Below are 15,848 nucleotides of genomic sequence, written 5' to 3' on the forward strand. Positions count from 1 at the left end.
CTCTCTGACACACACACACACACACACGCACACTCACTCTCTGACACACACACACACACACTCACTAACATTAACACACACTCTCACACTCTCTCTCACACACACACACACTCTCTAAAAAATTAGAATTTCCCTCCTTCTTGAATCATGTGACCAACTAAAGACTATTGGTCATTTAAACAACAATGTTTCACACGAATCTCCTGTTTCAATGGGAAACACAAGAACACACAGGAAAGCAGAGCGGCTCGTCACATCAGAGACACACAGCTTCATACACTCTGAAGAATAAAGCTTCTTCACTGGCATCGATGATCCACTGGACAGAACCCTTTATTTTCAGAGTGTAGAGAAGAGACAGAAGCCCAGAGAGACTGATGATCTGATGAAGGTCCCAGCTCTCAGAGAACGACAGCAGACATAAAAATGTGTTGCGCTGTACGGCAGAACGAACGACAGAAAGAGCTCTCCGTGAAGTGAGCGATGCTGCGATGATGACCAGCGCTCTGGAAACGCTTCTTCAGCCGCAGCTGATGCACAGATCCACCGCAGATCTCTGCTCGCTGGAAGAGATACTCGTCTGCAGCAGCTGTTTGAGCACACACTTCAGTAGAAGATGCTTTGTGTTTTGTTGTGAAGAGGTGAAGAGAAATCGTTTCGGCGTGATAGTCGCTGAATAAAAGCCGATAAATATAATTAATAAATAAAATATAATTTGACCGATAAAGTCGTCTCCCTCGCTGCCAAGCGTCAACCTTTATCAGCGCAGGTTTTAATTGGACACGTTCAGTCAGAACGGCCAAAAACATCATTATTATTCAACAAATAAGTGATCCTGACAAATCATTTAAAAAAGCCAAGCGATGCAGTAAACACATTTGCGAGCGTGTGTTGGTTTGTTAATCACTACAGAGCCGCTGTCTCCCTCAGGATGATAGAAATACACTCTCAATCAAAGCTTTTAGCAGGAAAATGCATCCGAACTGCAGAAGAGACGTGAAATGAGTTATGAAACAGCCTCAGCTGCTCTGATTCTCTGATTGATTACAGCAGGAGGCCATCAGAGCCACACCAGACATGCTCACACAAACACTCAGAACAAGGCTTCAGAGCAGAGGGATTGCATCAGAATGAATTAAATAAATACATACAATTAAAATATAATTTCATTTTGTTTGCATTACTGAAACATTAGTCTTTTGGTTAAGTCTCAAGTGAAAATCTGAACTCTTATCAGGCAGACTTATTATAGTTATAGTTAACTAAAGCTACAACCATTCATTTTTTTTTTTTTACTGAAATCTAAATAAATGTTAACTGGAATAAAAAAAAAAGTCATTTTATGTCATCTAGTTTTCTAAGCAACATTTCTAATTTTCATTTAGTTTAACTTGATTTACTAAAGTAACTACAATTGAAATAAAAATAAAAAACTATATAGACATTTAAAAACAATAATAGCTCATTATGACAAAAACAAACAAAATAATTATTAATTACTAAAACTTTAACTACAATTAATCTGTGACCCTGGACCACAAAATCAGTCATAAGAGTCCATTTTTAATTGAGCTTATTTGATTAAATAATCTTTCCATTGATGTATGGTTTGTTAGGATAGGACAATATTTGGCTGAGATACAACTATTTGAAAATCTGGAATCTGAGGGTGCAATATTTCTCAATATAAAATATTGAGAAAATAATCTTTAAAGTTGTCCAAATGAAGTTCTTAGCAATGCATATTACTAATCAAAAATTAAGTTTTGATATATTTACAGTAGGAAATTTACAAAATATCTTCATGGAACATGATCTTTACTTAATATCCTAATGATTTTTGGCATAAAAGAAAAATCTATAATTTTGACCCATACAACGTATTGTTGGCTATTGCTACAAATATACCCCAGCGACTTAAGACTGCTTTTGTGCTGCAGGGACACATATTAAAAATGCAGATATAAAAATAAATCAGTAAAATTGAACTCAAAATATTAACCCTAACTAATAAATATCACTTTTAGTCTTTGGCTCACATTACTGAAACAGACGCATGTTGTTGTCAGTATTGTGTAGCGTGTGTTAGCGGCGTGCTCTGACGGACAGTTTGGCGTTCAGCTGCGCTCTGAAGAAGCGTTTCTCGCACCGGAGCCGCTCCGAGCAGCACAATCACAATGACTCTTTAATCCAGTGTCTCTGTCTCCTCTCTCTGTTCCTCCGGACGCTCTCTCGCCGCAGGTCACCATCTCAGTGGATGGCATTCTGACCACTACCGGATACACGCAGGAGGACTACACCATGCTGGGCTCCGACGACTTCTTCTACATCGGAGGAAGCCCGAACACGGCCGACCTGCCCGGATCTCCCGTCAGCAACAACTTCATGGGCTGCCTGAAAGACGTGAGTCTGACGAGCGCTAACGAGCCCTGCAGCTCCACACAATCAGCTGTTCACTTACAAATGTGCTCGTAAATCTCTCATTGTCACCAAATATTGCATTCAGTCTGTTTTGTAGTGCTGCCCTGTAATATTCGACTAACCGCTAGTCGACCAGAAGAGGCTTGGTCCTCCAAAATTTTATCTGTCGCTTAGTCACAGAAAAAAATAAAAATAAAATAAAAATCCACAGGCGGAGACACACAGATCGTTAACGGCTGGTCTACGGTGCGCTCACTTGCTCTTAAAATACTCCGTCATTTTTGGTCTTACAGATAAGAGTAATACATCTTTCGAATCTGTAAAGACTCTGTTTATTTGTGTGCACTCACAATAACAATAAAACATGGCGCTTTTGTAAAATAATGAAAGCAGTCAGAATGTGCTTTCTGCCGTCTCGGTCTCTGTGAACTTGAGCGAGAAACTCCGAAACTCTGTGTATACTTGCCGTACAGACATGACAAACATATCTATAGAGAGTGAAGTGTTTACTTTCAAATAAACCAATTGAAATGGAAGACACACATTCTCAGATTATGTGTGAAACATGCATGCAGGCGCATCACTACTGCGGAGATGAGACTTCATCTCTTAAACTGAAAACACAGAAAGCACTAGTTTATCAGTGAATTATTAAAATGTTAATGCAGTCTTCTTACTGTTTTTCCCTGACACATTCATAACCATTACTTATGACGGTGCGCCGTGGCAAGCTTTATGCGTGTGCTTGAGCGCTTATTAGGCTATGCAATTAAAGACTCATTATTATGATTTAAATGGTTTATTAATAAACGTGCGATTAGTCGACTAATGCTTCAAATGAACGACTACTAGTCAACCAGAAAAATCTTTAGTCGATGGCAGCCCTACTGTTAGGACAGGTTTTGTGCTTATTTTAGGATGATCATAGATTTCATTGATCTGAACCTGTGCACCTCAGGTTTTCATTGGAAACAAGCATTATTTCTGGTTAATTTTGGCAATATTAACTAAAAAACAATCAGTCAGTTCCAGAAAGAAACACAAAGCCTGTGCTAACTGGAAGAAAACAGGCTGATAAAAAGATGGAATCCAAGATTTGGTGATAATATAGCATAATCAGAGATTTATAAGCAGGAACACCACAGGTTTAACAAGGTGGGAGAAAATCCCCAAAAATGATCAACATTTTTTGGTAAGTTGTTATATCCTGTGTGAGCAAAGTCAGTTTTAGTCCAATCCGATAACAGTAACTATTACAGAAAATCCTCCGGGTCTAAATGAGTGAAACACAATCTGAGAGTCAAAGGTGAAGTGCATCATCTCTGTTTGTGTGAGCAGATGTAACGATGAGTGCTCAGCCAATGGCGTGAGTTTGGGGGCGGAGCTAACTGTTTGAGTGACGGCAGGTGGGCGGAGTGTATTGCTGTTATCGCTGTAAATATAGTTTTGCTGCTTGTACAACTAAATTAAAATGAGCTAAAGCAACCGCTGAACATGTTGTCACTACTTCAGTTTATTGTGCTCAATGCAAAATTATGTAAATATGCAAAATTATGTAAATATGTAAAATTCACAAAAATCCATTAGTGTAAATCATGTTTGTTAGATTGACTGAAACTGGGCAGTGGATTCCTAGCTCAGCATAACATTGAAATGAAGTGATTTTGGAGTAGAGAGAAAGACCTGCTGGTGTTTAACGTTTGACATTTAAAAAAGCGTTCATGTTGAAGTTTCTGTGGTTCCCATGAATTCTGTATAGTTATTAATTCTGTATAGTTATTAATGTCACTCACTCTTTTAAGGTTAGTCTTGTAGTGTACAGTATTAACAACAATTAGCCTCATTTCTTTTAGTGTGTCATAGTTGTTCATTTTTGACAGTCTTTACTCAAAACATGCGATGAAATCTACCTAAACTAATTGAGAGCAAATGTTTTTTTATTTATTTTTTTCATTGAATGCCAAATAGCAGATTTAATTTGATTAGACTGTTGGAATATCATTAGTTTCCCATGGAGCAAAAACCCATGTGAATAGAAGTGATATTTATGAGTGTTAAATGCAGCAGTTAGACTAATATTTAAAGTAATTTCTTCTGTCATTTATTTATTTCCCATTGAGGTTACTCGTAATTCGCTTGTTCGCCTGTTTGGACGACATATTCTTTTGCAAGTAATTACAAGTTTTATGAATCTTTGGTGCAGTTCGCCTTAAACAAATGCCACTTTTCATAAATATTGCTTCCAGCGCTGTTCTGTGAATGCTTGCTGAAGTTGTGTCTGTAGTGACAGAAATTAATGTTTATTATCAATTACATAGGATGGAAAAACTTAAAGGGGTAATTTCCCTGCTGACAATACTGCTAGAAATGTTTTATTTATTTATTTATTTATTTATATATATTTTTTTAATCTGTGCTACAATAAACTTGCTCTAGGTGCAATTATGTAGATATGGGGCCGGTTGAATAAACCTAGTCTTAAAAAGTTAGTCATCTAATTCTTTTTCTTAAAGAGTTTTTGAATTCAGTTATGAAAAGGTAGATTGGTCGTATTTGTATTGAAAAGGTAAGACTGATTACCCCATTTGTAACTGCTTGTTGGTCAAACTACTTCTTTAGACACAGTCTTAACATGGTGGCAGCTCTTTATGCAACTGGCCCCTGGTGTCTACATGATATCTATTGTATTCTTTACTCAGATATTTCTAAATAACATACGCTTTAAAAGCATGATTTAACTAGGTGCTATGTTAAGTAAAATCAAAGTATTGCCAAGTAAGCTTTGACTAAATAAAAATGACTCAAACTTTTACTGGCCAGGCTAAAGTTACTTATTCTCTTTCTTAAATTTACTTAACTTAGGTAAGTAGATTTTACTTAATTCTATATGGGAAATTATATGTAATATTTACTTAATTTCTTTATGAATGTGAAGTTCAATAGTAAGTGTATTGTACAGAGCAGTAGCAGTAAAATTTGCTTAAAATGTAAATTATTTTCTTGTTTAGTATTTCTGTCTTGTTTTCTAGTATAAATATCTAAACATTCTTGAATCAGGATGCATTTACTTGACAAGTAAAATGATTTAAGATTTATGTCTTGTTTTCTGAAAAAAAAAAAAAAATCCAAATTCTTTAAAGCAAGTAAATAAATCTGCCAATGGGATAAGAAAAATAATCCTGTTTAGCCTTTGAATTAAGATTATTTTTACTTGTTTTAAGCAAAAACAAATAAAATTTGGATGATATTTTCAGATAACAAGACAATAATATCTTAAGTCATTTTACTTGTCAAGAAAATGCATCCTGATTCAAGAATGTTTAGATATTTAGTTATGTAGTTAGTTTAGTTAGAAACTTTATTAATCCCTGAAAGGGGCAACTCATTTGCCACCACTGTACATTACAAACAACACAAATTATTAAACAACAAACACAATCAATCCATCGACAACCCATTTGCCACCACTGTACATTGCAGACAGCACAATAAATGACTTAACAATAAGCACAAAAACAATATTAATCCATAAACAACGTACACCATGTTGTTAAAAAACCTAACAGATGTTGGAATGTTCTGTAGAACACCGAGGCATTACTGATCTTCCACTGAATGAACTCTTGAATCTGCTGAAGATACCGTTTAGTGGATGTCCTTCGTAATACACAATCCTTTTCAATGTTGCCCTTCCACAATAACCTCGAGAGAAATCAGGAATAAAACCAATAATTGAACCAGGTCTTTCTGATCGTTTTATTAATCCTGTTTTTATCCTCCACAGTGAAGAGATATACTTATACTAGAAAACAAGGTATTATTTCAGCGTGTGTTGTTTAATGCACTCCTGCAGGTGGTGTACAAGAACAACGACTTCAAGCTGGAGCTGTCTCGTCTGGCCATCGAGAGGGACCCTAAGATCAGTGTGCACGGGGACCTGGTGTTCCGTTGCGAGGACGTGGCGGCCCTGGACCCCGTGACCTTCGAGACGGCCGAGTCCTACATCTCCCTCCCGCGCTGGGACACCAAGAAGACCAGCTCCATCTCCTTCGACTTCCGCACCACGGAGCCCAGCGGCCTGCTGCTGTTCAGCCACGGCAAGCCTCAGAGCAGCAAAGAGCAGCGGCCCGGCCGCGAGATGAAGACCGACTACTTCGCCATGGAGCTGCTCGACGGCTTTCTCTACCTGCTGATGGACATGGGCTCCGGCAGCATCAAGCTCAAGACCAGCAACAAGAAGGTGAACGACGGAGAGTGGTGCCACGTGGACTTCCAGAGAGAGGGGCGGAGAGGTGAGGAGTGATGCATATGGGTCTGTGCATGTGAAGACAGCCTGGCCTGCGCTCCCCAAAACCATCGCAGACCATTGAAACCAATGGAGGCTTACGATGCTTTTGAGAAACGCAGCCCTGATCCGCTCCTGATTGGACCAGAAGCGTTGCCAACTAAACAGTCTAAAAATCTTCCTGCAGCTTTCCGCCAAAATAAACACTTGAGGGTTTACCCTTAAAAGTCAATCATTTAGGATATATTAGTATTGTGCCATTTCGTGTTAAATATAAGTATTGTGATTTTCAAATATGTGACCCTGGAGCACAAAACCAGTCTTAAGTGTCAATTTTTCAAAATAAATAAGCACTAGAGTATAAATGAGCTGAATAAATAATCTTTCCATTGATGTATGGTTTGTTAGGATAGGACAATATTTGGCTGAGATACAACCATTTGAAAATCTGGAATCTGGTGCAAAAAAATATTGAGAAAATCATCTTTAAAGTTGTCCAAATAAAGTCCTTAGCCAAGCATATTACTAATCAAAAATGAAGTTTTGATATCTTTACAGTAGGAAATTTACAAAATATCTTCATGGAGCATGATCTTTAATTAATATCCTAATGATTTTTGGCATAAAAGAGAAATGTATAATTTTGACCCATACAATGTATTGTTGGCTATTGCTACAAATATACCCCAGCGACTTAACACTGCTTTTGTGCTCCAGGGACACATAATATTATTTGTATTTCTTTTTATGATTAGTTTAACAATAATAATACTAATACTAATTATTATTATTGTTACTACTGAAATGGTCTCTTTGATTCTTTTGTCTGGATGTTTCAGCAACAGCAATTTTAGACATTTTGTTATGAAATTAAATGTCTATCATATGGCAGTTCTATTTGCAATTACAATGTATGCCAAAATAATTACATTTTGGACCTTTACACTGTCAACAATTATTTTAAAAAAAAATCAAAATAAAAACAAATAATATAAAATAAAAATAAAAAATCTAAATAAAACACTTACAGAAACAATAAATATTTTATTTGTTTTCCTGCAAGTCATCAGTGTTAATTAGAGAAGTGTATAAATAACAGTTTTTCATCAAACTTTTCACTGCCATCGTCCATAAATAAATAAATAATAGTTAACTGCTTTTGTTGTTTTTCACCCATCTAACCTGTTAGATACTAACATAATTTCATAATTCTCAATTCCAGTTTTAAAACCACAGTAAAATCTACCACCCTAATATAAAGTTCAGCCTATACCTATCAAGACAAGTAAACATTCAGTAATAAACTAAGAGCAAATACATAAATCACAAGCACTAGCACAAATAAATACAACAGAGCAAAGATACACATGAAATAATGAGTGCATTTATTTTCATTAATACATTTGGCAGACGCTTGTCCAAAGCGACTCACATTGCATTGAATGTTTATATGAGTTCATGCATTCCCTGGGAATCGAACCCATTACCTCAGCGTCGCTAACGCCACACTCTATTGTTTGAGCTACAGAAATACTGTTACCATGCACATGTGTTGAAACATCAACGTCAGTTTAATCGTTCATCTCGAACGGGTTTGGAATATGGCTGCTGTAGAGCATTCACTCCAACACTTATCGCTGCTAAAGCGCGGCCAACGAGACGCTGTTAAACCCCATCCACGCTGCCAAAGGCTGCTCCATTTGCTGTGATGGGCTAATCGAGTGTAAGACTAGAGGAGGTGGGCGTGTGTCCTGTGGGGAAGAAAGTCCAGCAGTTCTGTAATTGCAGTTTAATAGACAATTAAGAGTAAGTCATAAATCTCTGCGATCTGCCGAGAGAGCAGCGCTCACACTGAAATATAGACACACATCGCTCATGCACACTTCTTGATAAAGAACGATCAAGCGTAATCAGGCAGGCATCTAAAATGATTGGATACCCACAGACTCAACTGTTAGATCTGTATAACGGTGCTGTAACGAGAAAAGCAGCTTTTGTTGCGGACCCCTCTCATCCTTTGCATTACTTCTTTCAGCATCAGGTTGTCAGTTCAGAACTCCTTTGGCCAGAAGGAAGGCTTATAGTAATGGAACTTATATTCTAAATAAGGCCAAGCAGTTTGTCAGGATCTTGTATCTTAGGTTTGTCATTATTTATTCTAGAGGAGTTTTTGTGTATTAACTGTGTTTTGGTTGTTGCGTGTGCTTTTTTGTATTGTGTATATGTGAGCATTTTACCTAAGACAAAATTTTATCAATAGCTATGTTTCCATCCAAAGATTCGAGTTAAATTTATGCGCAAAACTGGAATATCACATAAAATGTTTGCGAATAAAGCACCGTTTCCATCCAACAAGTCCAAGAGAACAAAATCGTCCCTTCCTGATAAACTTGCACTGTATATCACCAAGAAAACTAGGAGAAGCCACTGAATATAATAATAATGATGAATGACTTGTGCCTCAGAGCGAGCAGACGAAACACAATAAATGCGGTCATTGCTTTCAGAGGTGGAGGTAACACTTTATCTTGATCGTCCACTTTAGACATTCTACTAACAGTAAGTAACTTTGCAACTATGTGTCAACTAGCAGTCTTTAGAGTATTAGTAAACTGTCTGCTTAATATCTTCTAACACTTTATTTTGATGGCTCCACAACATCTCTATGAGAAACTTTGCAAGTATATGTCAACTTACTCTACTAACCCTAAACCTACCCTACTGAGAGTTAGTAGACATGCAGTTGCAAATTAATGAGAATTAGTTGACATGTAGTTACTTATAGTCAGTAGAATGTCTAAAGTGGACTATCGAAATAAAGTGTAACCGAGGTGGATGCTGCTGTTTGGGAACGCAGTCGTTTAAGACAATTACACAGAAATACTTTGACGACAGACTTTACTCGAGTATTTCAGAATGACCATAACAACATATAGATGCAGTGAACGAGATCGGTCCGCTGCTAGTCAGGTTATCTCGTCTCATAGCGCAAACTCGCATGACTTTTTCGATTATTTTGTTTCCATCGTACTTTATGCACATTTTTTCTTATCGGATAAAAAGTTTATCCTACATTTACATTTACATTTACATTTAGTCATTTTGCAGACCCTTTTATCCAAAGCGACTTACAATTTGGGGATACATAAAGCGATTCTTCTTAAAGAGGCAAACAGATACAGGAAGTGCTTGTAATACCAAGTTTCTAGACATTGTTCAAATAAGTACAAGCTAGAAAGAGAAGGAATAATTTAGAATTTATGCGCATCTTGGCGTTTCCATCCAGTATTTTTTTAATGCGATATTCCAAAATGCGCATACAAATACATGGATGGATGGAAACATAGCTACTGGTTGATAGATGATAAAGTTTTTTGACTCTTGAATCTTCTGGCCAGGCTCCATCTCCGTCAACAGCCGCTCCATTCCCTTCAGCTCTAACGAGGGCAGCGAGATCCTGGACCTGGACAGTGACATGTATCTGGGTGGTTTGCCGGAGAGCGGTCAGGGTCTGATCCTGCCGCCCGAGGTTTGGACCGCGCTGCTCAACTACGGCTACGTGGGCTGCATCCGCGACCTGTTCATCGACGGCAAGAGTCGCGACGTGCGGCGTCTGGCGGAGATCCAGAGCGTGCCGGGCGTCAGCAGCTTCTGCACGCGCGAGCTCCAGAAGAGGTGCAGCAGCGCCCCCTGCGCCAACGGAGGACAGTGCAAGGAGGGCTGGAACCGCTACATCTGCGACTGCATCGGCACCGGATTCCTGGGAGGCAACTGTGAGATCGGTGGGTAAAACCAGAGAACACAGCTACTAATGAAACAAACAGTGCTTGATGTTTCCAGCTAGATCTAACTGCAGTATTAATAAAATCATCAAAAGTAAAACAACACTGCGGAGTCTGCACTGTATTAAATATAAATGTATTCTTCACCCAAAAATGAGAATGTGCTGGAAATGTGCTCACCCTCAGATCATCCGAGATCAGGATGAGTTTATTTCTTCATCAGGTTTGTAGAAATGCAGCATTGCATCAGTGTCTCAGCATTGGATGCTCTGCAGTGAATGGGTGCCGTCAGAATGAGAGTCCAAACAGCTGATAAAAACTGTATGACATTTCTCCAAATCTGTTCCAATGAACAAACTCATCTACATTTTTATTTTGATGTTAACAATTTACATCCACTTAAGACGTAACCGACCATGTTACTCGCCAAGACGTGCATTTTGACAATTATGTGTTTATATGTGGATTCAAGTGCAAGAAGAAGCGAAAGAGAACTCAGTTCAGCATTCACGCGAGGTTTGAATGAGGCGGCTTTACGTGTGTGTGAGCATGTATGGAGTTATGTATGGAGTTCTGTCTTCTTGCAATTAAATGGTTCATAAATGTTTAAACTGGCAAGACTTAAAAGACATGCAGCACATTCGGTCAGCTGTCCAGATCTGACAGGATAATATGTAAATCTCGTGTTATATTGCATTGAAGTCACATTCTGTAGCTTCTTTCAGTGGTTATATTTAGCACTAGCTTGAGCTCATCCGTGACGCTTTTATCAGGCGCACACAGAGCTGCGAAGCACCGCCGTTCGCGCTTCATTTCTTTGCATTCGGCTGGCTGTGGCATCCTGATTCATGCTGGCGGGAAAGAGCCGATGTCACGAGCCGGGAGAAGCACTGGAGCAGCGATGCTCACCACAACCATCTGTGCCGCCTTTAACGACACCAGCTGCTCCGTCTCAGGCCCACGCCTCTGACAGCAGCATTGCAGCTCTGAATCCACAGATTGTCTGAGTGTTTCGCTGACATTGAGCTCAAGGGCCTTCAACGCAGAATATTTCCTCTCTCCGTGGTTTTGATTCATAGTGTTCGCTGTCAGAGCTCGAGCAGGTGGGTAATTAGGGCTGATTTGGATTCGGCTGCGTTTGCCGACTGTTTAAAAGAAGCCCGTTTGTTTTATTAAACATATTTATTTGCATCGTTTTTAACAGCCAGATGTTGTGCTGTGAAGTAAAGCTGTTTTATTTACCGTGTGTCATGTTGCTGATCTCTGAAGGCCGGTTAGAAGCGGCTGCAGAGCAGTGCTTTACTGCCACCAAGCGTCACTGGACAGAATTACACTAAAGATCATAGCAAAGCACAGATGTGCTCAGTGTGTGTTTGTACTGTAGGAAGGTCCTCATTATTTGTCATTATTTGTCAGACGTGTCAATGGTAGGCAACCATTTGATGCCTTTCAACATACTGATCATGAAACTGTATTCTGCGGTAATAATACATATTTCGGTAACACTCTATACGTTCAGTTGTAAGTCATTTATAAGTTCAACCTACAAAACATAGATAAAAATATTATCGTATCACTTACTAATCATTTATGAACACATAGTCATGTTTTGTAAATGATTAGTTCATCATTAACTTATAAGTGACTCACAACTGAACGTTATTATAAAGTGTTACCAATATTTATATATTGTTTATAATAGGTATATTTATAATTACTTACAAATCTGAATATGTAATGTTATATAAATTGAATGTGATTACATTTATGTGATTAGTAAACATAGTGTAGAAACACACACATACACACACATCTCAAAAATCCAGTTAGTGGAAACATTTTTGACATTAGCTGCCCTACTTATTAGTTTGTTTGTTTATAATAGTTGTGCTGTATGAAGGCTAATGTGATGTAGATGTGTCCGTCATTATCTCTGTGAAGCACCACCTGTTTCAAAGACCTTAGAGAACCAAAATCCAGGGTTTATCATGTGATTATGGTGTTTTTATATCATGTGTTTATCACGTGTTTCTATTGTTTGTTAAAGTGTGTTTATATCATGTGTTTATGGTGTGATGTGTGTGTTTGTCATGTGTTTATTGTCTGTGTTTATATCATATGTTTATGGTGGGTTTGTTGTTTGTTTACGGTGTTTTGATGTGTGTGTTTATCATGTTTATAGTTCCTATTGTGTGTTTATGGTGTGTTTATATGGTGTGTGTGTGTGTGTGTGTTTGCACTGTGTTTACGCTGTGTGTGTGTGTGTGTGTGTGTGTGTTTGCGCTGTGTTTACGGTGTGTGTGTGTGTTTGTGCTGTGTTTACGGTGTGTGTGTTTACGGTGTATGTGTGTGTGTTTGCAGTGTGTTTACGGAGTGTGTGTGTGTTTGTGCTGTGTTTACGGTGTGTGTGTGTGTGTGTGATGTGTGTGTGTTTGCAGTGTGTATCATCATGCCCAGCACGCTGCACACGGAGGCGGAGGATGTGGCGCTGCGCTTCATGTCCCAGCGGGCGTACGGGCTGCTCGTGGCCACCACCTCCAAAGAGTCGGCCGACACGCTGCGGCTGGAGCTGGACGGAGGACGGGTCAAACTCACTGTCAACCTCGGTAACTACCCGTCTGTCTCTGTCTGACCTCTCCTCCCCTGAACCATCTCAAGATCTCGCCCAGTGTTTGCCCTCCGCCAGCCACCCGGCCTGTAAACCACACCGTCCTCCAGCAGAGGGCAGAACAACCCTTTCATTGTAGCCAGATCTCTGTTATTAGTGACTGAAATCTGCTTCCATCTGAGTCTCAGTGTAATCAGTGTTTTCTTAGTAACAAATCCTTAGAACAAGACACATTTACTAGTAGAATTGTGCAAGATATTTATAAAATGTATAAAAGTTAAACTTATTGGTAACACTTTACTTAAAGCCTTTATGTATAATTAATGCATTATAAAGGGTTGTTAAAGGCTATAATGCATTATAATTATTCATAATGTGCGTTGTAATACATATTGTCATAAATAATTATAACCAAATTTAAAATGCATAGTGTAACAAAGAATTGATATGTGTTATAATGTATTTATTAACTGTGGTTACAATTATTCAGGAGATTGTACAATGCATTATAAGGTGCATTACAAGGCATAATTAATGCATTAAAACTACTTTTATAATGCATTATACATAAAGGCTTTAAGTATAGTGCTACCAACTTATTTTATTTCTCATTTTAGTTTGACTATATAAATAAAAATTATATATATATAATAAAATCTAATAAAAAATGACTAGAACTTAAACATGTAAAATATATATTTTTTTTAAAACATATGAATAAACATTCTAATAGAATCTTTTAGCTCACTATATATGTGTTTTGGTCACATCAAATGAATTCATATTTGTATTTAAGTCAGTTAAACTGCAGAGCAGTGTAAAACTGAAGCATGTCACTGTAAAGCCTTCGTGTTCAAAACAGCGACGCTTTCAGGGTTTGATCTTCTTCTGCTGCTCCAGTGAGCGTGTCTGCTTTGAAGGGTGTTTTTCTGTGAATCCAGACTCTGATTCCTGCAGAGTTTAGTGTAGTTCTGGTCTGGTTCTGGCAGAGAGGCAAACACAGGGCAGCGGTGCATCCTGGGAAAGGACGTGGTGGGAGAGAAAGCCTCTCGGGAAGACCTCCATCCATCTGTCTCTCTCTCTGTCAGTCACCTGGAGCTTTCCAGAGGAACCTCGAGTCCCTTCAATGTGGTGTCTGTCTGCGGCCTGAGCGAACAGCCAGAGACCGGCTCACGCTCTCCATCGTTACGTCGCTAGCAGCTCTGCTAATGCACCACCACTCACATAATCAGGCCTGATAAGAGTTGATTGATGCGTTTGAGTCGCATGAAAAATCCCCATCCATCTGGATCACACAGTTTTAACAGCAGCAAACTAATAAACATATGCATAACTGTCAGTCATACAGAAATAAACCAGATCTTTGTACTCAAAAACATCATGGCATAGTTTATTATTTACTATTTGCATCATATTTTATTTTATTATTTTATTTAAATAATCATATTTTTAGATGCATTTATTGAAATTGCTCAGAATCAGCATAAATGGTTGTAAACAAAGAATATCCAGGTTATTTTAAATGTATGAACATGGTTAGAATATGGCTAATGTTATTTTAGTATCACTTGAATCAGTATTTGTATACTTTCTATGTTAATTTTAGTTTTAGTTAAAGTTTAGTAACATTGTTGTGTTTTTTTGTCATTTTTGGTCTACGTACTTTTTGTTTTAGTTATTTTAGTAAATGGAGTTAAATTAAGAATTTTTGAGAAACTAACTGAAATAAAAGTTTTATTTCAGTTATTGTTTATTTATTTCTAGTAACAAAAATATTTTTATAGTTTTCATTTTTAAAGTTTAGTTTGAGTTAACTATAATAACCCTGATATATATATATATATATATATAGTAAATAATACTAAATAGACAAATAAAATAAATTTTTAGTAGTTTTGAGACATTATTATTATTATTATTTAAAAATTATAATGAACTATAATAACCTTGCTGTGGAACAAACAGTATTCATTTAATGCACACTGGCAGACGAGCCACGAGCACTTTTTTATATGTTCTACATTTCATGTATTTATGTAACATATTCTACATTAAAAAATTAATTTAGAATGAACAATAACTGCTGTACAAAGAGTAAAAAAACTACCGCGACTGTCAAGAGCGGCTCTACGGTGTTTAGTGTCCAGCAGCAGCTGAAGAGTTCTGCGTTCAAATGCACGCAATAGGCTCAAGTTTGCCGCAAAGCATCGGCAAAAGTAATTACCATAAATGCGTCGGGGGAAACAGTAAGGAGATATTTTAATTATTTACTAATAAACTAGTGTTTTCTGAGTCGGTGTAACAAGGATGAAGTTGTCGATCCTGACTCGCCATCTCTTCATTAGACGCGCCTTTAGAGAGAAGTGCATCTTTGCGGATTATGATCATAATGAAAGAGTTGTTTTATTTCGTTAAGCAGTAATTTAAAGCTTTCTATAGATATATTTATCATGTCTGTGAGGCATGTATTAGCTGAGTTTTGGTTCATTTTTGTGAAGCACTCCTGTTTAAGACCGCGACGGCACAACGCATCATGTTTGATTTCTTTATTTTATAAAAACACAACGTTTTGTTGATATTGTGACTGCACACAAATAAAGGTAGACCCTTTACAGTTCCGAATGATAGCCTATTACGCTTACCTTTATGAGTAAAAATGACGGCATAGCCTATTTTAAGTTGTTTCCACTGAAAAAAATGCAAGTGATCACGCTGGCGCCTCCATGTCCTGCAAAGCGCGCTTTAGCTTCCA

At 37.8% G+C, this 15,848-nt stretch overlaps 1 protein-coding gene across 1 annotated transcript in view; it reads left to right on the forward strand.

Moving 5' to 3' along the window:
• LOC107679952 (neurexin-2-like) overlaps positions 1–15,848 on the forward strand; it is a 329,958-nt gene that overhangs the window by 284,633 nt on the left and 29,477 nt on the right. The window contains exons 8-11 of the mRNA XM_016475681.1: positions 2,242–2,403; positions 6,275–6,713; positions 10,105–10,488; positions 12,927–13,094. Of these exons, the coding sequence (XP_016331167.1) occupies positions 2,242–2,403; positions 6,275–6,713; positions 10,105–10,488; positions 12,927–13,094 (1,153 nt within the window). The remainder of the gene's footprint in view (positions 1–2,241; positions 2,404–6,274; positions 6,714–10,104; positions 10,489–12,926; positions 13,095–15,848) is intronic.

Source organism: Sinocyclocheilus anshuiensis, unplaced genomic scaffold (genome assembly GCF_001515605.1).
Source record: "Sinocyclocheilus anshuiensis isolate Anshui unplaced genomic scaffold, SAMN03320099.WGS_v1.1 scaffold1916, whole genome shotgun sequence".
NCBI lineage: Eukaryota > Metazoa > Chordata > Actinopteri > Cypriniformes > Cyprinidae > Sinocyclocheilus > Sinocyclocheilus anshuiensis.